The sequence below is a fragment of the Triturus cristatus genome, chromosome 3_1, assembly GCF_964204655.1.
Source record: "Triturus cristatus chromosome 3_1, aTriCri1.1, whole genome shotgun sequence".
In the NCBI taxonomy this organism is placed as follows: Eukaryota; Metazoa; Chordata; class Amphibia; order Caudata; family Salamandridae; genus Triturus; species Triturus cristatus.
This window is the reverse complement of record NC_140583.1, coordinates 667639846-667660364: the sequence shown is the minus strand read 5'-3', so window position 1 is coordinate 667660364 and position 20519 is coordinate 667639846. Positions and strand designations below refer to the sequence as shown.

The 20519-nt window shown below is 43.0% G+C and overlaps 1 protein-coding gene across 1 annotated transcript in view; it reads right to left on the bottom strand.

Annotated features, from left to right (window-relative positions):
• The window catches only part of PTPN5 (protein tyrosine phosphatase non-receptor type 5), a 542249-nt gene that overhangs the window by 133518 nt on the left and 388212 nt on the right, over nt 1–20519 (bottom strand). Inside the window, exon 6 of the mRNA XM_085644723.1 lies at nt 8044–8230. Within this exon, the coding sequence (XP_085500849.1) occupies nt 8044–8230 (187 nt within the window). The remainder of the gene's footprint in view (nt 1–8043; nt 8231–20519) is intronic.

Genomic DNA, 20519 nt, shown 5'->3' with positions numbered 1-20519 from the left:
TAATCCTTTTATGTATACACCAATCAATGATTATTATCTGAATATGAAAAAAATAATGTTTATCACTCCTGTTCTAGACACGTTTTCATAGTTCACTTTATTTATTTGTTTCGGCAATTGCTTGTGGTACATTTGCAGAATGTTGAACATTTGAGAAGAGCATATCGATAGGGACATCTTTTTGTAGCACAGGTTTTGCAAGTACATGTACGTGTAAGTTCTGTGTATAGAGGCTTTAGAAATTTTGTAGGTTTTAGCACCTCATCAATAGCTTACCAACCAAATTTACATGGATCTTACTCTACATATGCATGATCAAAAACCTTTACACATCTTCTGATCGAGTAGAACCCTCTTTTAGTGTGTCCAGGCAGAGAATATAACATCAGTGAAGGTCACTTTGCAGGACTAATCTCTTGAACTCACAGTACTGAAGATCGTCAAATGTGTGACAGTCAGAACTGATTTCCCGCACATGAGCAATGCATTTTTCTACGTCTTTAAAGTCACATTCTTATTCTTTCTCTGCAAATCCTTCTATAAACTTCTTGGTTTCAGCAGTAAAAGCTCCAAACTTTGTTTGAAATTTGCTCACAGTGTCATAACCCTTGAGAATATGTGGCTTGATAAGAACACTGGGCATCTGTGGGTCATGTTTCTTGTACAGAATATGAAGTGGGAATGAGTGTATTTTCTTGCCCGTTCCATAACGTATCCATAACTCTGAAAATCCTTGACTTATGAACATTGCAAATAATCTAGGCAGCACAATAATAACATCTGGGTCATTAGACAGTACAATGACTCGATTGGAATAATTTCTAACAGCCCACTCAACATGTGGCACAGCACGAAGGTCCGCTTCCTCCAATTTGCTGTTAAGTTCTTGAACAATATAGCCCCTAACTTTTGACTACTGCTCTGCAGCCAACAACTCCTCATTGACAATCATTCCACTTGCAATAATTGGAAATTCAGTGTTCACTGAAGCATCAGCAATGTTTTAGCGAGTTAACATCCCCATGCTCATCTTGTTCGATGTTGATGACCAGAATTTATTGAGTTGCACTGGTATAGATGTCGAATTTGTGATGCAGGCAAGGTCAGTTGTTTCACTTGTAGACATTTGTCTGATTCTCTCACATTCTTTGATGGATAGTTCAAGAGTGTAAAGTGATTACATTTTGCTGTATTTAGGAGGTTGCCATCATTACTCAGGAATGTTTCTGAAACTGGCTCAATTGTGTGTATTCTTATCACAGCATCTGCTGCCCATCCATTACACAAACTGTCTATTTATTTTTTGTACCTATGTATAACTTTTGTTGTTTTTTAACTGCATTACATCTATTATTATTTCATGAGTTTACTCTATAGCATTAACTGTTTCTACTTAAACATATATGTATTCTTTTCTTATGGTTCACACTTTAGAAAATTGCTATTAAACAAATAATGTAGCAAAAAGAGGGATACGGTGATAATACTCAAAACCATGCCACCTTCTGTCATTAGTCACTTCAGAACACAGGTGTAAGGCCAGTGATCTTTATTATTAATGAATGTAAATCTTTCAGCAAAATAAATTGGGCCAAGTCTTCATAGTTGTTAACTGGTAACTGACTTCAAAATATACCTTTTGGTGTACCTGAAAGTTTTGGAGTTGGAGGACATGGTTAAAAAGTCAGCAGAGGACTGAAAGTTGTTGGGCTCCTGTGCATCTTTTGTTTTGGTGCCCGGGCTTCAACACAAGAAAAGCTTTTGGCACATCTTCTTTCCCCAGGGGTCGAAATAAGCCCTTTTGGAAATACATTCTAGTTCCATTGGTGGTGTTACTTCATGCCAGGGGAATCTGTTCATCTCCTATCTGGATGATTGGCTAATTTCTGCATCTTCTTTTGCAAGGGCTGCCAAAGAGGTCAAGGAGACCTGTCAAATAATACAGAGCTGTGATTGGATTGTGTACTCAAAGAAATACCACCTTCTTTTGAGCCAGAGACTTCAGTTCCTAGGTGCACTGTTACAAAAAGACCTAGTGTTTTAATCTCAGGCAAGAAGGGAACATCTGTCATACCTACTTTAGAAGAATGAAGCAATGGCCAGGCAATAGCAGATGGTGCAAGAGGGGGATGATGTCAATCCTTGCAGTGGCTCCATGGTCTTAATTCACCTGCGACCTTTGCTAGCTAGCTAAGTGGTGTTCAAGTTCTCTGAACTATGACTTGCAGGTCACTGCAGAGAACTGGCAAGCATTTCAGTGGTGACTTCTACCAAGCAATATGAATAAAAGAGTTCACCTATCCCTTCCTCTGTCAATTATTTTCGCCATGGACACTAGCACCAGGTGATGGAAGCAATATTTGAGGAGTTCAGTGTGCAAGGTCTCTGATCCCAGGAAGAGTGGATGAGATCCTCCAACCAGAGAGATCTAGCAGAAATTATTCAATCACTTTTACATTTCTCTCCTCAGCTCTGGTGCTGGTAGTGTAATTGAGGATGGACAATCCCATCTTGCATCAATCATTAGGGAAGTCCTCAAAATCTCTATCTAGCAAAACCTTTGGAATTGATGAACCATATCAACAAAAAGTCCTTAAGCACACGCAATTTGCACGAAGTCCAAAGAAAATTATTGCACAAAATTCAAAGTTCAGTGATGTCATGTGGGCAATCTTTATTGCTCCACTACCCACTGCCAACACGTGTTTCGTAGATTGGGCGTCTTGCCCCATGGCTTCATCAGGGCTAGAACAAAATAAAGCCTCCATTTTACATAGGCCAAATAGATGTCTTCAACAGGAATACTATCACCCTGTGACATGATATATATGTCCACATTAGTCCCATCATGTGACATTTTGTGGAAACTCATGCATAGACAAATTAGAACGCTAATCAATACACAGTTTCTGAGCCTAGGTTAAGTGCCACTATAGTTATGGATCAGACTATAAAGTACATACAAGAGCATATCATACCAGGTGTGGGTCACATTTATGCCTCCACCATAGCTAACTCCAAAGTAAAAGCAGGCCACACATGCAGGCAATCATAACACATCTTCAAAAATTACATACATTGTTCCTTGTATCATAGTCACGTGCCAATTGCCCCTCCATCCAAAATACTGCAGTGCAAGCCAATCAATAGGTCCCAATTTATAAACCAACTCATGTGTACAAAATACTTTATTCTCGTTACACGTGTCTGAAATTCAAAATAAAACAAATTACTACCAAAACCAAATCTATAGGTCACCCCCTTTCCACCACTCAATGTGAATCAGCTCATACTGGCTCATAAGAAAAAAAGTTGTCACGAGTCCGGTCCAAAAGTATATAAATCAACTTGAGTGTTAGTGAAGCGATAGCTGTGAATATTATCAAAATCATATAATAATACATCCTCTAAGTGTCGGTACCGCTAACAATAAATCCTCACAATTAACAATTGCTGTCCACCCATATTCACTGATAAAATTCAGCTCTAGGTCGCACCGGATACATGCGAGGGATTGTGGCGGGTACACCTTGCCATATTGGCATCTTTGGCGAGCGCCATCTTTCTCCCTGTTTATAGGCATAAGCATTGAAAATGAACAATACTCTTTCCACTGCGGCGGCCACCATCTTAACACCAATACTTTATTTTCAATCCAATTTATGTGTCCTACATTCATGCCACTCATTTAAATCTCCCCAATATTTTAGAGGAGTGGCATCTTATGTATATGCTGAACATAAATATCTCTTACGGACCATTGTCTTATTAATTGCTTATATTTTTTACAATAATCCGGAGAGACCCAAGTGCGATTGTAAACATCAAAAACGGATGAGACCTCTATTCCAATGGTCATCGACCGAGACACATTAGCCGGATGCAGTAAACCCAGAGTCCCTATCGGCATAGCAAAATCATGCGTATTATAAAATATATATTACCCACAGCTGTCACCTCATTGCATACAATATCGGAGTACCACAGTGAGAGTTTCATCACACTAACTTGCACTACAGTATAAGACATGGGTCAGATTGAAAATTCAAAAAATCTGTCACCACCCAATTCAGAGCAAACTCTTTAAAAAAATGTCACCCCTAATATTAACAGAATCCGATTAGTTCAAAACTGACACTTGAACAGCACCCCATAGGCTGACCATCAGATCTCATATCCACCATAAAGTTGGTGTAAGAGTATCTCCATTGGTATTAATCGAAGTAAATTAGCTCAAAGCAGACGCTCGGTCAGCACCTCATAAGCCGACCATCCGATATAACAACCACCATTTAGTTGGTATAACCCTTCACACTGTAGATCAAGATGTGCAAGGCTCAAATTAAAAACCCCAAATTGTAAAATCAGTATGATCAAGAGACATCTAATATTATATTGATGGAGAGGCAATGACACATCTGTCACATTACAGAGAGAGAAATATTTCGGTCCCCCCAAAAATACTGAAGCTCAGGATCCACACTTAATCCTCCCTCAACTGCTAACAGTTTCGTAATCCACAAAGGTTCACGTCGACATAAATTCAATTCTCTATTCCCACCTCGGCGGTCCCTGGCCACATGATCGATACTAAAGAACTGGAAACTCCTGCGTTGCCCCTGTGCCTCACACTCCATGGCACGAACTGATATAGGGTATTTTAGATCTTCTGATTTCAATGCCCTCATGTGTTCACCAACTCTATCCCTCAGAGCTCTAATCATGCTGCCCACTTATATGATTGCATTTACATATCTGTATGTAAATAACAAACTTAGTACCACAGTTAATGTTTGTATAGTGCAAAATTTATCAGCATCGCCAGTGCCAAAGCATTCGGTCTTGTCCAGAGCCCATTGGCACATCCTACAGTGACCACATTTGTTGCTGTTTTTGGTAACTGGGATTAAAAGGTTTTTTAGGGACATACCTCTACCGAATACATACACAGAAGTGAGCACCAGAAATTCCCTATCAACCTCTGTTTGATAAACCATATGCTCAGCTATTTCAGAATATAGTCTGCCCTTTGAGCCAACCTTGGAACAACCTGTTTGCCTCAGGGAGCAATGATCTCCTTCCAAGGTTTTTCTTCGCTGATTCCATCTCAGAGAGCATGGGGAGCAGATGTGCTATCAATTCCTTGTCTGAGAGCTTCTGTATGCCTTCCCCTCTTTTCCTCTGATCTCCAAGGCCCTTCGGAAGGTTCAAGGCGAGGAGATAAAAATGATGATTGTAACTCAATGTGTCCTAATGAGGCCTTCTTCTGGTCCAATTAGCAAGCTGCCACCCTTGGATCTTTCATCTAGTCCATCACCTCTACTTTTTCCATCACTACCCCTGGCAATTGTCAGTCATCTTAGTCTGGGCACCTGGCTCTTGAAAGATCAGCATTAGAGTCTAGGAGAAGGTAGACATAGGCATACAACAATTGAGGAGGCCGGAGACTCTTAAAGTTTACCAAAGGCAATGGCAGAATTTTCAGCATTAATACCAGACACAAAGGGAGCATGTGTGTTTCTGCAGCCCCACTCTGACTTTGGATTTTTTTAAGGGATGGAGTCCTTTTGGATTTAGCATTATCAACCTTAAAGAGTTATCTTGCAAGCTCCTAAAGAGTTTCTTTCTACACCACCTGTAGTTCACACTCCTTTTCTTGGGATGTGCTCCTTCAGGGCTTACAAAATCCACCTTTCAAACTTCTTCATATAGTAGAGCTCAAGTTCCTTTCTACAAACGTCTCCTTTTCTGTGGCCATTTGCTCTGGTCATAGAGTGGGGAATTAGGGACTTTCATGTGTGAAGAACCCTATTCACGTTTTTTCCGGAGAAGTGGTTTAACATACATTCCCATTTTTCCTTCCCTAATTTCCTTCGGTATTTCATTGCTCCCAGCATTTTGTTTTTCCCACCTTTTATTCTGAACTCTCATCTGAGGTTAAAAAAGTTTACATTGTGTGTACATGCCGAGAGCTTTGTCTATTTGCATTGAAAAAACTGCCACTATTTTTTTTATTTGCGACTTTTAGGGTCAGATGTACGACCGTTTTTTGCGGTTGCAAACTGGAAATTGGCCTGCTGGCGACCACAAAATAGGTCTGCCCTATTTACAAACCATGCACTTGCCTCATGAATATTAATGAGACAGGCAATTTGCGACCCCATTAGGTATCGCAAAAAGTGTCTGAGACACTGTTGTAAATTTCAATTTGTGAGTCGCAAAACGATGCAATTTGTGACGTGCAAATTGGAAGGGTCATACATCTGGCCCTTGAAGTCTCAGAACAAGGTAAACAACCTTTTTACTCCACTCTTTAACTGTATATGTTTTGTGATTACCACAGCCTACCAATCTAAAGGGGTCTGTTGCCAAATTTAAACCAGAGATGCTTGGCAAGGGGTATCCCCACTTTATGAGCAACATCTTAAGGGGCATTATTAGGTCTGGTATTAGCCAAGAACTTTTAATTTTACCTGAGCAATGGGTTAGCCTACTTCAGCCACTGGCTATCTTCACTTTGAGTGACTGCATTTAGCCCTTTCACAGGGAGCACATCTACACAAAAGGTCGTTCACTTCAGTGCCAGTGTTATTCTTTCTGCTTTACCAGATGAGATCACAGGGCACATTTCAGCTTTATTAGTTCCTGTCTCCTGCCAAGGCCGTTGTCAATTCCTTTCGAAGAGGCCTTTGTTTATCTGACTATTATCTTTTCACACCATACCAGCATCCTCACATGAACTCTGACTATAAGCTCATGAGGGTGCTCTATCTTTTCAACCCTGTCTGGCATTCCTTTTTTCAGTCCTTGTTTCCTTCTTTTTTCTTTCTTTCTTCCCTTCCTCCTTCTTTTTTGCCTTCCTCTTTCTTTTTTGCCTTCCTCTTTCTTTCTTTCCTTCCTCTTTCTTGCTTTCCTTTGTCTCTCCTCTTCTTTCTTTCTTTCTTTCTTTCTTTCTATCTTTCTTTCTTTTCTCTTTCATTCTTTCTTTGTTTCCTTCCTTCCTTCCTCCTTTCTTTCTTTCATACTGTCTTCTTTTGTTCCTTCTTTCTTTCATTCTTTCCCTCCATCCTTTTTGTTTTTTTCATTGTTCCATCCTACTTTTGTCTCTCCTTCTTTCTGTCTTCTTCATTCCTTTTTTTCTTCCTTCTTTCTTTCTTTCTTTCTCACCTTCTTTCCCAAAGGCAAGAGTCTGGCAGCCAATGCCTGACTAATTGGCTTTTTAAGGCTGTGTTAGCCAAGTCTTTTTGATTTTGCTAAAATGACATGTATAACACAGTTGTCTATAGGGGTTTTCAGCCAGACTTCGTCTATTAGTCTGTGATCCTGCCATTCACATTGTTCTGCATGCATTATGGGGCAATGTGTCAGCCCACTTCAGCCATTGGCTGACTTCACGTTTTTATCTTAAGCCAATGTGTTTGTTTAGATTGATAAGGGCCCAGCAGCTTCCTAAACAATAAGGTTTTACAAAAATCACGACAAAGCAAGAATTGTCAAGAGGCTTGTGGCCAACACACGACCTATTGGATTTGCAAATGCTTGTTGAAGAATGTATACAATTCTGCTAAAATGGTCATTCCTCACACCTTCATGTCACAGTATAACTTAGAGATGGAGGGAGGTTACTTTATGTATTTTTCAACTCACATCTTGATTGCTGTTAGTTCCTGGTTGATATCATACTTTATCGCTTGGGCAGTGAAAATACTGTTATGGGAGGAGAGCTGTGCTCATGTTGGTAGGACTGTGGTGAAGAAGATTTTGACTTAGTGTAATGAAGAATATCGGTAAGGAACAGGGTCATTAGTTGATGCCAAAGCCCTAAAAACTTGTTAGTGAGGAAGACTAATGACCACAAATCTTCTTCTATCAGTCTGTCCTAAGTTATTCTCAGTAAGGAGGAATCACCTCAGTGATAAGCAATACATTTCTAAATTAATACCTTCTAAGCAAAACATCATTGGTTTACTTTGGCCTCCTGAACAATTATACACTCCATTATTAAATGGCCTTTTCATGACCGTCAAATGTGACTTTACTTACAAAAAACTCGGTTTGAAGAACAAGAGAATCCAGTGCTCTCTCGTGGAGCTGGTCTTGGGTGAGAACATTGGTCGCAGCCTGAAGATATTCCCTTGCTGACTGCTCTCGTGGCGACATGACGCTGCCATAGGGCTCAAGACTGCCAGGAGTGCACATGTCCAGGGTTAGCGACACGTTGGAGCCCCTCCTGTAGCAGAAAAGGGGGAAACAACACACTGACATTAGGGTGAAAGTCAGCAGTACGGTACTATAGGGCGAATAACTCATAGATATGGTGCCTTAATAAACTTTGAAGACATTTTAGCTGTGAGTCAAGTGACATGTTAACCCCACATTAGAATCCAAGATACTTTTCTTCAACCTCCAATTATCCAATAGCTAGCAGTGATCAACAGCTGTTATTAACCAGAATGCATAAATTTCTGCTCATCAATTCCTTCTAAGTAATGTGTTCCATTCATCGTGTTATTTTGAACAGTCATTCAGTCACCAAATATTTATCGAAAACATTACACAAGCATAGGAAAAGGAGAACTGTGTCATCGTCTCAGGAGTTAAGTCACCATCTCAGGAGTTAAGTGGAGGCTGAAGGTTTGATGCAGCCCATTCCAGAAAGGGAAATCGCACCCCTCTGTAAAATCTACAGTCAAGCATTAGCAAACTCTATGATTCACTAACATTAAACTGTAGTACAGTTCATAAGATTAAAGCTAAAATATTCTCTTCCAATGATATCTGGAAGACCAAGGGTAAAAATTACAAATGGGCATCAAGCTGTCTCTTTTACATTTAGTCAAAAATCTTTGGTTGCATAAATTGACTGTCTAGACTGCTATCTCCTGCTACAGAAGGAGTGTCCAACGTAGAGCCAGAATGGATACATCTATGTGAATATTTCAGGATAACCACTGCCTATGTAAAATAGTACATTCACTTAATGTGAATATCCTGAACATGTGTCATGGATCCAACCCTCTTGGATCTACAATGATCTATAACATCATTATCCACGCATATTGCATGTAGTACTAAAGACATTTGCATGGTTGTTTTAAATATGGTTCCTAGCTTTTCCTGTTTTCTTACACATTTCAAAACCTTATCACTGTGGCATTAGCTACCTTCAACATACAGTTCTCTATCAGCATTGTCCAAAATATGGCCAGTATGACTAGATCCATACCTGATTTCCAGGATAGCCACATAACATAAATGTACATTCAATGGGATCTAAATGAAGTTTATTCACATAGTCATCATTGTACTAAACCTCTGGCATGTTTGTCCTCCTGGACCCATGTTGGAAATCCCTGTTCTAAATGCACTGTTCTGTAGTACCTGCAGTACAGTTCTGATCAAATTAATAGAGGCACACAAATTGTTTGTTAACTAGAGAGACACACACTGTCTACCATGCTGAATCCCAAAGGTGGTACTGATAAATTTGATAAATTGCTGCCATAGAGGAATGTCACTAAACAGTGCCATTGTTTCACCCATGCTGGCAGGCTTGGGTCTCATTTTGAAAGAAAACCTGAACAAGCATTTTTAATGCGCCATTTCTTTTTTGCACATGTATCTTGCAACACGCAAGGGTGACTTGGTGTATTTTTAAAGCATTAGTGCATTATTTTAGATTCTGGCATTTACACAACGCTTAATCACCCGATATTTGTTATGACAAATATATCCCTCCTAACAGCTAGCTTTCGTGCAGTCACAATAAAAATCAAAACAGAGCTCTGAGAATTTTCACCATTCCATTGGTGAACATTGATAATTTTTTGTTTAGTTCTCTTTCACTGCCTTGTTTCCCCTTTCGGCTTTCAATGTGTACACTTCTCTGGTCAAACAGTGACCTTCGACTCTACTGAGAAAGAAAAGTGGTGAAATCATGATTTACAAGAAGAACAGAGAGGTAAGGAGAATAGAATAAAAAGAGAGGTGAAGTAGAGCGAGTCGAGAGAGGGACAACATAAGAAGATGTATAGAAAGTGGGGTGTGGAGAGAAAATGAAGGGAAGTAGAGAAGTGGAGAAACAGGTGAGGTGCAGAATGAGAGGTGTGGTTAATACAGAGGTAGAAATAGAGAGGGCGCTGTAAAGAGAGTTGCATCAACATGTGCTTTCCAGAATAAATCAGTCAGACCTACTGCCTTTGTTGTACCCTTTCAGAACAAACAGATCAGATCTATGGCATCTGACAAAACCTTTCCCTGTGAACTAATTATGCTTATAGCCTTGATCATTGGCTTGTCAGCATAACCAACAAAGCCAAACTGTAGTGAGCATACGCTTTCCAACAATGCAAAACAAGTACTTTTTTTGTGGAAGTATACACCTTTAGCTCAGCAAAATCTCGTAGAGAAAATAAACACATGGGCAGAGTCCAAGCCCACTCACTTAGTACTAATTCTTAAACCTTTTTTTTATGCTCATCGCATAAGGGCTGGTGATAGCTGAACTTTAAAACCAGACATAAAGAGTAAGTTTAGGTCAAATTTAATTTACTCTATATTTGAAATGCCAGAAATTATGCTATCATGCCATGCCGCGTAATTGTACTGGTGTCAAAAAGAATGGGGGCAGATGTGGCCCGTGTCCCCTGGCCACATTACCACAGCTGTTAAATGTGCCACAAGGCGGCAACACAGAAAATAAAATTGACACCTCGCATTGTCACAGACATTAATTTGTCTGACTATCTTTCAATGCGAAGCAACACAGTTTTGCATAATATGTTTGTACGTGTGTACCGATATATAAACCCATACAAAGACAAATTTAATTGTTTAAATCTGATTTTGTTTGGTATATGCATATATGTATATATTTACACACATTACCTACTAGCAGTCGCCAGTAGGTAGTTATAGTTAGGACTGTAGGAAAAGCTTTTTTTGACTTTCCCATAACTTTGGTGCCATTTGACGACTATGCACAACATTTTCCATAAAAAGTGCCCTTGTGATTCTTGTTGTGTATTGAAAGTTTTGGGGTGATCCGTCAAGCAGGGGGCGAGAAAAAGGGGGGTAAAAAGGGTGCATTTCCCAATGTTAATTCCCATAGACTCTTTAGACACGCCTGCAGTTCAAACCGCTGGAATGAGTTGCACCAAATTTGGCAGAAAGCTAGCTTTTGGTTTGCAGATTGTGCTTTTTGTTATTTGGTGTAAAATCATTCAGTAGTTTGCAAGATATTAAAGAAAATCCACATTTGTATATTTGTGGTCGGAAAGCCTTCACGAATAATGATGACGAACTTGAGCAGAGATCTGCAGAGCTCTGATTGGCTGCCAACACTTCAACCAGGAAGAGTTGGAAGCCACCTTGGGACTCAGCAGAGTCCCCCCAAAAAATGCACAAAAAGGGGGGGCAGGATACAAACACCCCAACCCTGTAGCTTTGGTACTGGTGTCCCAGAGGGACTCCGGATGGGGAAAAAAGCTATTTTTTAAAAATTCATGGCGAAATTCGCAAAGATTTGCAAATATCCCTGTGAATTGAAAAAAACAACAAGTGCGGTCTCCTGCGCTTGATTTTTAAGAATACCCCAGGTGGGCCAGGTCCCAGGGGCATGCTGATATTTATTAAATATATGGAGGGGTTGCAGGTAGCCCCCCTCCAAGGGCATATTTATGCCCTGGGGATGACCACCTCCCCAGGACTTTTAGAAAAAAGGCCTGAGTGACACATTGGAGTTTTGACCTCACCATCCGAATTGGTGGTGGGGACCTCATAAGGGACGGTTGTTTGAGCTACTGAGCAATCGGGCAAGGAGAAGAAGGGCAACAACAAGGCACATGAGCTGGATGACCATGCATTGCCTGGGGCTAGAGCCACTCAACCCAATCCACTCTGCTTGGAAAACTGACAGGAGCTGACATTCTGCCCAGCCTTCACTCTGATGGGTGGGAATGGAGGCTGCAGAGAGCCTCACTAAGGCACACCCTCAATTCAGATGGTCCAATATGAGGGTGGGGAGCAGTCTTTGCTTGAAACAATAGTCAATTGCAAAAAGAACAATTGATGGACAGAATGCTGAACAATGTCAAGCATTAACCCCAGTGCAGAGATTTGGGCCTAAATCCATTGTTTCATTGCTCCCCATGCCATTCTAGTTTAGACTCAGCCATATGCAAATACTCTTGACCCTCTTCCCCATGAGAATAGTCCAGCCCGAACTGCCAGGCCAGGTCCTTACCGGACAGGAAACAAGCATCCTGGGACCAGTCCAGAGGAGGACCTGGCTTGGCAGTTCGGGCTGGACTGTTCCCAAGAGGCACAGGATCAAGACTGATTTGCATATGGCAGGGTCTAGAATGGGATGGCATGGTGAGCAAAAGAACGACGGATTTAACCCTGGGGGTGAATGTCGGATTTGCTCTGCAGTCCGTCCATCATCTGTGTCTTTTGCTTTTTCGCCCTAAGTGTGCCGGGTATGCCCAGACGTGGATCCCGGGCTCACTGTGCCACTGGCTTCAAGCTTGCCTGGCTGAAGAGGGGTGATGCCCTGAACCTAGTCCCAATGCTTGTTTCCGGTCCAGGGAGGAACCGGCTTGGCAGTTCGGCCTGGACTGTTCCAAATAGGCACCGGTTCAAGACTGATTTGCATATGGCTGGGTCTAAACTGGGGTGGCATGGGGACCAAAAAAAATGGATTTAACTCAGATGTTTTGACTAACGGTGAATGTGTGATTTGCTCTGCATTCCAGCCATCATCTGTGTGTCTTTTGCTTTCTCACCCTAAGTGCGCCGGGTATGCCCAGACGTGTGTCCCGGTCTCCCTCTGCATTCCGTCCATCATCTGTGTGTCTTTTGAAACAATAGTCAAGGCTGGCCTACTTGTCCATCCCTAAATGGACCAAGTACACCAAATTAACCAAAGTATGGAGGTGGATAGGCCATCCCAGAGCAGGCCAGTGATGTGCTTAACCTCTCTGACTGCTCTCCAGAAAGGAAGGCTAAACGAGGATCCAGAAGCCTGTTGCCCATCGGCAGGGGTGGAAGGTGGCCAAAGCCCAAGCTCCTAGGGGCCCCGGGATGGGGCTAGAGAGGGCCACACAACCCAGAATATCACTTCATTTCTTTGTCTGCTCTCTGGGAAGTCAGGCCTATGGAAGCACCAGACGTCTGTGGGTTGCAGAAGGACTGGAAGGTGATCAAAGACCTAGGCCACTGAGGCCACGGGATGCACCAAGAATGTCCTCACACCTTCCTAAGAGAGCGAGTGTACAATAAACAGGCCACAGCACACTCTTCCAAGCAATCAGGAGAAGGGCAACCCAGCATTTGTGTAGCTTGTTTAAAGTTGGGGACAGAGATGGACATTTGAGTGAATGTATCTCACTTCCTCAGCCGCCTGCAGGAGCCCAAGACTACGGAGCTGTATTGTGCAGACTCCTGCCACTCATCCTCACACTTGTTCACCCTGTAGGGGCCAAGCAGTCACTAATGGATCCAGAAGCACGTATTTGGACTTCCAGAGAAGGCTAGCCATCTTATTGCACCATTTCCACGGTGCATGGCCACATACATGCTTGACATCAAAGTCTTGACATCTGGTCCTACGATGCTTTCTTATAGAAGAAGGCTGTAACTTTCTGCTTTCACTCCAGAAAAGCATGGAAGGACACCCTAGGCTGTTGATTGGAGCCTAGAGCCTTGGGGATGGGCCCTGGAGCCCAACTGAACCTTTGTCCGGGCTCTGGTAAGAGCCTTTTGCACATGAGGTGCCTGGAAGTATCTGGTAGGTTTCTTGAAGGCTGCCGTGTGTGCAAGTGCCTCCTGGGCTAGCAGATGGAGCTCGGGCTTAGGGCTCAGCCCTAGGACAGCAATCAGGACCTCCAGAACTGTGCCTGGGCCTCCTTTGAACTCTTCTGCTCGTGTCTTCCAGAGTTGGGGAAGTGTACAACCCCATTCTGAATACTTTGGGGCACCAAAGGTGAGTAGATAGAGCCCTGGCAATGCAGCCTACTCCCTGGGCCTCCCAGCTCTGACTGAGCACAGTCCACCCTACTTGGGAAGAGGAAACCTACATGGACCTGCAGAGGTGTATTCTGGGTAGCTTGGAACACCAATGGTTTGCACCCCGTGCCCAGGCCTACGGGCCTATGCCCAGGCATGCTGCAGCTCTGATTGGGACTCAGTTAGAGCTTTCAGCCCTGCAGGAACAAGGAAGCACTCGCTAGGCCTGTGCAACTGCGTCCTGGCTACATTGAGGAATCAAGGGTCAGTGCCTGGAGCTTAGGGCCCCGGGTCCAAGCCCAGGCCTGTCAGAGCTCTGACTTAAATATGTCGGATCTTTCAATGCTTCATGCACAGCCCAAACTTCTGAACTCTGAGTCCTGCCATCAAACCATATGTTCTTTTATGTATACAATAAATCACCAGTGGTATGGCAAATTCTGCACACTCCTAAGTGTGATAAATTTTGCACAGGTATATGCGGACCCCTAGTGATGAGTGAGACAGAGGCACTCTCAGTCGGACAGCTGGAGGGAAACCCTAAAGTGAGACTTCTTACTTTAACAAGCATTTGCAATGCAATAGGCCATCGCATTTACCCGAGACCTATTGCATTGCAAACGGTAGTCAGCACGGACAACGGGAGGTAGGGCAGTGGTATGTGGGCACGGACAATGGGAGTACGGGTGGCGGGAGCATGGGTGGAGGCATGGACAACGGAAGTGCGGGTGGGAGAGGGGGAGTGAAGTGGGCGAGAAGTCACATACAACGGAAGTGCGGGCAGGGGAGGGGGTGAGAAGGCATGGACAATGCGAGTGAGGGGGGAGTAGAGAAGGCAGTAGGAGAACCTCATTAAAGAAAATAGTGCTCACAGTCTAACTAACACGTACCGTGTAACACTCGAAGTAAAGGGACCAGTAGCCATTGGAGGATACAAATTACGACATGGCCGTAATAAGGAGGGACTAGCAAGCCTATAAATGAATTCGAAGGCAGTATTTAGGAAGGACAAAGACACTGGCCAATAAAAAATATGGGCGGTGGAGTGGGCGGGGCTTCCCTCACGTACTGAACTACAGCAGATCTTCACCAGAGCAGCGCTTGCGCACTGACTCCAGGCTCGACATAAAAAGATTTAAGTGTTTCTGAATACTCACATATCAGCATGCAGAATTTCTTTTTAATGCATGAATGCACGTTTGCTTATAAAAAAAAACTTTGTTATTCACAAAATATCTTCACTGTTATTCATGATGTGTCTTTAAATTAGTTCAGCTGTACATGTTTTTGAGCAGCAGATGCAGAGCACTGCTCCAGGCACTCCCTAGCACAATAAAACCTTATAAACGCACAGTGCAACCCTTTTTCTACTTTTGATTTTAATTACATATCCTCATCGATCATCCACTCCCGGTTTCCAGAAATGGCTTTAGGGTGCTGGGGTGCCTCAGGGAAACTCGCTAGAGGAGGGTGGCAGTATGCTGCCCACTCCCTTCCCTGAGCCTTTGACATTCTCATTTTCACTCCTTGCCGTGGCTCACTTTAGCCAACTGAAATTCAAAATATTAGCATAATATACAGACTTCTTTTGCTCCCCTTTACTGTGAGGAACTTGAAGAATACAACATGCATGTTCCTGAATTTTCCTACAAAGATAATGACATCAAATTCTCAATAAATTAGTAAAACAAGTGACTTAATCGAATGCCTACCATTTTTTTTATTTAATGTCACACTTGTAATTACAAAAATACCATTCTGCATTACTGAAAACAAAGTACATCTCTAGCTTCTCTATGCCCAACCTCTGCTTCCACTATAAATGTATGTATATGCTACAGGGTGAGGCCCAAATACTGATGCTAACTGTTTCTCTGTATGACTCATCCAGTGATGACTCCATCATTGAGAAAATCAGTAACTTCTGGATCACAAAGACATGGCATTTCTGCTATGCAATTGTGTCCCTCCCTTCCTTTTTTCTTACTTCATCATTTTAGTGAAAGCACACTTCATATGCTTTGCAACTGCATTATCATTGCACGAAGGGCCGGCTCTAGGGAAGTGCAACCGGTGCAGGTGCACCTGGAGCTCACCTTAGGGTGCGCCATGTTTAGGAATAACACTGTTTTAAAAAGCACCTGCTGCAGAGTTCCTTGTGTGTCCAGCAGTTTTCAGGAAACAATAAAAATGTAAAGATAAGGATGGTGGTTAAGGTTACTGCTAGACAAAGATCTATTGTCTAGTGGCAGTTTCCACTCATGATAAAGAAGCGCAGAGGGTTAATATGCCTGCGGAAAAGAACGTGTACAGCGGAAACCACAGAACTGTATTTTATGTGGATCGCTCAGTAAATTACTGATTTTGTCACAGAGATCCTTTTGTTACTTGCAGTTCATAAGTTACAACCCTAATTATTTCACAGTGAGCTATGAACTGTCATCAACGAGCTGCATGCAATCTGCATGGTGTTGGCTAGATTGTTATGTTTTCTCCCAGAGAGCTGCATGCAATCTGCATGGTGTTGGCTAGATTGTTATGTTTTCTCCCAGAGAGCTGCATGCAATCTGCTTGGTGTTGGTTAGATTGTTATGTTTTCTCCCAGAGAGCTGCATGCAATCTGCATGGTGTTGGCTAGATTGTTATGTTTTCTCCCAGAGAGCTGCATGCAATCTGCATGGTGTTGGCTAGATTGTTATGTTTTCTCCCAGAGAGCTGCATGCAATCTGCTTGGTGTTGGTTAGATTGTTATGTTTTCTCCCAGAGAGCTGCATGCAATCTGCTTGGTGTTGGTTAGATTGTTATGTTTTCTCCCAGAGAGCTGCATGCAATCTGCTTGGTGTTGGTTAGATTGTTATGTTTTCTCCCAGAGAGCTGCATGCAATCTGCATGGTGTTGGCTAGATTGTTATGTTTTCTCCCAGAGAGCTGCATGCAATCTGCTTGGTGTTGGTTAGATTGTTATGTTTTCTCCCAGAGAGCTGCATGCAATCTGCTTGGTGTTGGTTAGATTGTTATGTTTTCTCCCAGTCTTTTATTCATTTGGGCAGAAGTACATTCTTATAAGTGTAGCCAACCACAGTGATACGTTTTAAACCCTGAGTTTGTGCATCTCCAGATCAAACAGATTGAAAATATCCTGCCTACTAATACAGATGACATGTGACTTCTACACCGTCTAATCCTCATTGTCGTATGTAACATTTCTTATAGACTGATTTACACTCATATGGTTCATTGGCTCCGTGTAATGTGTGTATGATGTAAAGTACTCTGACACCCTACCAGCCGTGGGTGGTGGGGCCCGGTGTGGGGGGGGGGGGGGGGGGGATTTCGAGCGACGAGGCTGAGGGAAAATTAAATAAATAATTAATGTTCTTTCGACATCGTCCATCTGAACCCCCCTCAACTGCGGCTGGATTCTACACTGGTAAGAGTAGCGCTATAAAACGAATGAAATGTATAAGAGAGAGGTGCTATGGAGAGATGAAGGGCACTGGTGGAGTGCAGTAGCGAGGGAATTCGTAGGGTAGAAGGGTTTTTGTAGGGGTGAAGGTACACAAAAAGTGCTGCACTGGATGCCACCAGCGCTAAAGGCGGTCCTGGTTGCATGTATACTGCGGTGCCGGGTGACTGCCCTTCTGCTGATGATCATTAGGAGCAAAGATAATGTGAACTGAGCTTCCGGCTTCTATAAGTGATGGAGTAGCAAAAACAGAGCAGGCATAGCACCTGCATGCTCATCATGACAGAGCACTCTGTAAACCTCTCAATACATTTACCTTTCAATACATCTTTGGCGTCATATTGGTCATATTTGGGACACTTGTCCTGGCCCTATAGGAACTAAGTGGGATCTATGACAATGTTTTTAATAATAGGGTGTTTGTCTTCCTGCTTATGCCAATGCTTCAATTAGGAGTATCCCCAGGGGTAGTCAGCATGTATCAGCTCAGTTAGAAGCCAGGTGATGGCCTGCGGCAGCAATGCTCTGATGAATCCCTAGCAGAGAGCTTTTGCCTGAGCCCTACCTAATATAAGGCGTCCATGCTTGTCATTATGACACATCTGCCAGACCACAACCTTCCAAGTGAAGCAAAACCTGCTGTGAATCCAGGAATCGGATCAGCTCGTGGATGCAAGTATTGTGAGTGGAGAAACGGGGGGCACGGGTAGGACTACCCTGTCTTTAGTTCCCATGTTGTCCATATTGGACTTACATGAGTCTTGCATCCTGCTGACGTCACTGGCCCGAGTGATTTCCTTAGAAGCAACTGCTGAGGAAACCAGTGGCGTTGCAAGGGTGCCATGGGTCCCAGTGCAAGCAAGGGGAAACTGCCCACTCTCCCTCCTGATAACACATCCACACTATGATATCCAGCAGCAATCAGGGTATTTAGCACACTGCTACCCATAACCACTTATGTGCACACCTAGGGGCAGATTTACAAGGACTGGCGCATCCCTGCATATCAGCATGGATGCGCCAGGTAAGATGCGTCACGCAAGTTTACCCTTGCGCCACCACAGATGCACTGCATTTACAATGCGGCGCATCGTGGCGCAAGGATAAACAGATGCGTGACGCATCTGATGGCGTAAGGGCGGCGCATTGCTGGAGTTGTGTCGCAAGTGCGACGCAACTCCAGCAATACTCAGGGGCTGCCCATACCTAACATGCTGCGTCACGCCTTACGCCTGCTTCAAGCAGGCGCAGGGTTTTGGCGCAGCCGCGTCGGAAAAGTGACTCAGTGAAATCTTGTAGATTTCACTGCACCACTTTTCCGAGGCTTTTTCCGACGGAACATCCACCCTGCATACATTAAACCTGACGCAGGTTTAATGTAGCGCAGGGCTTTACAACATGATGCATCTCCCTAGATGCGTCACGTTGTAAATAAGGCGCAACATGGCGCATGGTTTACGCCGTCGCTGCGTCACAGAAGTGACGCAACAACGGCGTTAATGTGTCGCAAGGGGCTTGTAAATCTGCCCCCTCATGTTTTTGGAGGCATTTTCATCATCCATTGTTTTTGGACGTATTTCATTTATTCAAGCACGAGCAAGTGAGCCAGAAAGGCATTGGTCATACATCAAAGGAAGTATACATGTAAGAAATAAACTCCATCTACCATGTATATATAATCACTAGATCGTTCCACATAATCAAGGATGCAATGTTCTGTCTTGGGCTTTTCTTTTACAAATCACTGTTTTCATTTGTTGCAATTGAATTTCATCAGCTGAAGAGAAACAGGACTGCAGGTGTTTTAAACTAAAGCTCGGGAGTGGAGCAGGGGACCCATGGTGCATGGAGTCATCTGACAAACTTATAAAAACAAGGTTGTATTTTAAATGTTTGTGGTAGAGATGCTCCTCCTCTTCCCCTCTGATGAACAGGGTGGGATACAGGAGAACAGATCTATTTTAGAGTTTCTGTAAAATAATGCTTGTCAGGGCAGGTAGCATTGGGGTAGTTTCATGTCTGGGGCAACTATAACATAAGCACAATGAAGTGTGAAATCTTACTCCTGCCTGTTATTTAGCTCTCACCTGAGCAATAGAAACTGCAGTCTCACTCCTCACACTTCCTAATAATCAGATAAAGCGCAGTGTGATCAGCACTGCACAATCAAATGTGATGATGGGGTTACTCAAATAAAGCACATTTCGATCACTCAAAGGGGCATATCTACAAGAAAATAGCTCTCCATGACACTGCAACAAAGTTTGCAGCGCAGCACTATTTCCAAAACGCTGGAATGTGCCATATTTACAACAATATGGTGTACCCTTGCGTTTTCCCTAGCGCTTGTACTAAAAATAGCTGCCTGGCACCAACACAGACATCCTGGCGCCATAGTGCAAGGGTGCCTGTGTTGCAGGGAATGATTGTTTATGTGCAGGGAGGAACTCACATAGAAGTAGCAAATCATCATTATTTAATGAATGTTTATGTGCAGGAAGGGACACATTCCTGCATACACAAAACAATCATTAAAGGCGTTTTGCTCCTTTTATTTGTGTGTAGAGTGCAGCACACATAGAAATAGCAAAAACAAGGAGAAATAAAAGTATTTCTCCTTGTTGCACAAATCTAACGGCTGCTTTTGCATGGCATCAGTTTTGGGTGCTGTGTCAGATTTACACACCCTTGTAAAACTGGGGAAGTGTCAAAAATCAATGGGTGTTGTGGTGGAATACACACAGCAACACCCATTGCAAACCCCTTTCACACAAATACCTGCATGAAAGGATATCATATTTACAAAGCAGCATTAAGCTATGCAAAGTGGCTCAACTCCACTTTGTAAATATGGTGCAGGGCATTGCACCATCGTAACATCTATAATAGTGACGTTCCTGTGGCGCAAGCCCCTTGTAAATATGCCTTAAAGTGCCTCGTACCTTCACCTGATAGCATCTGCACTGTTGGACAGCAAAAGGACTTCTGGTGACACAAAGAGCAGGGGTGGGTTATATGTCCGCCCTGAAGACCACATTGAACTCCCA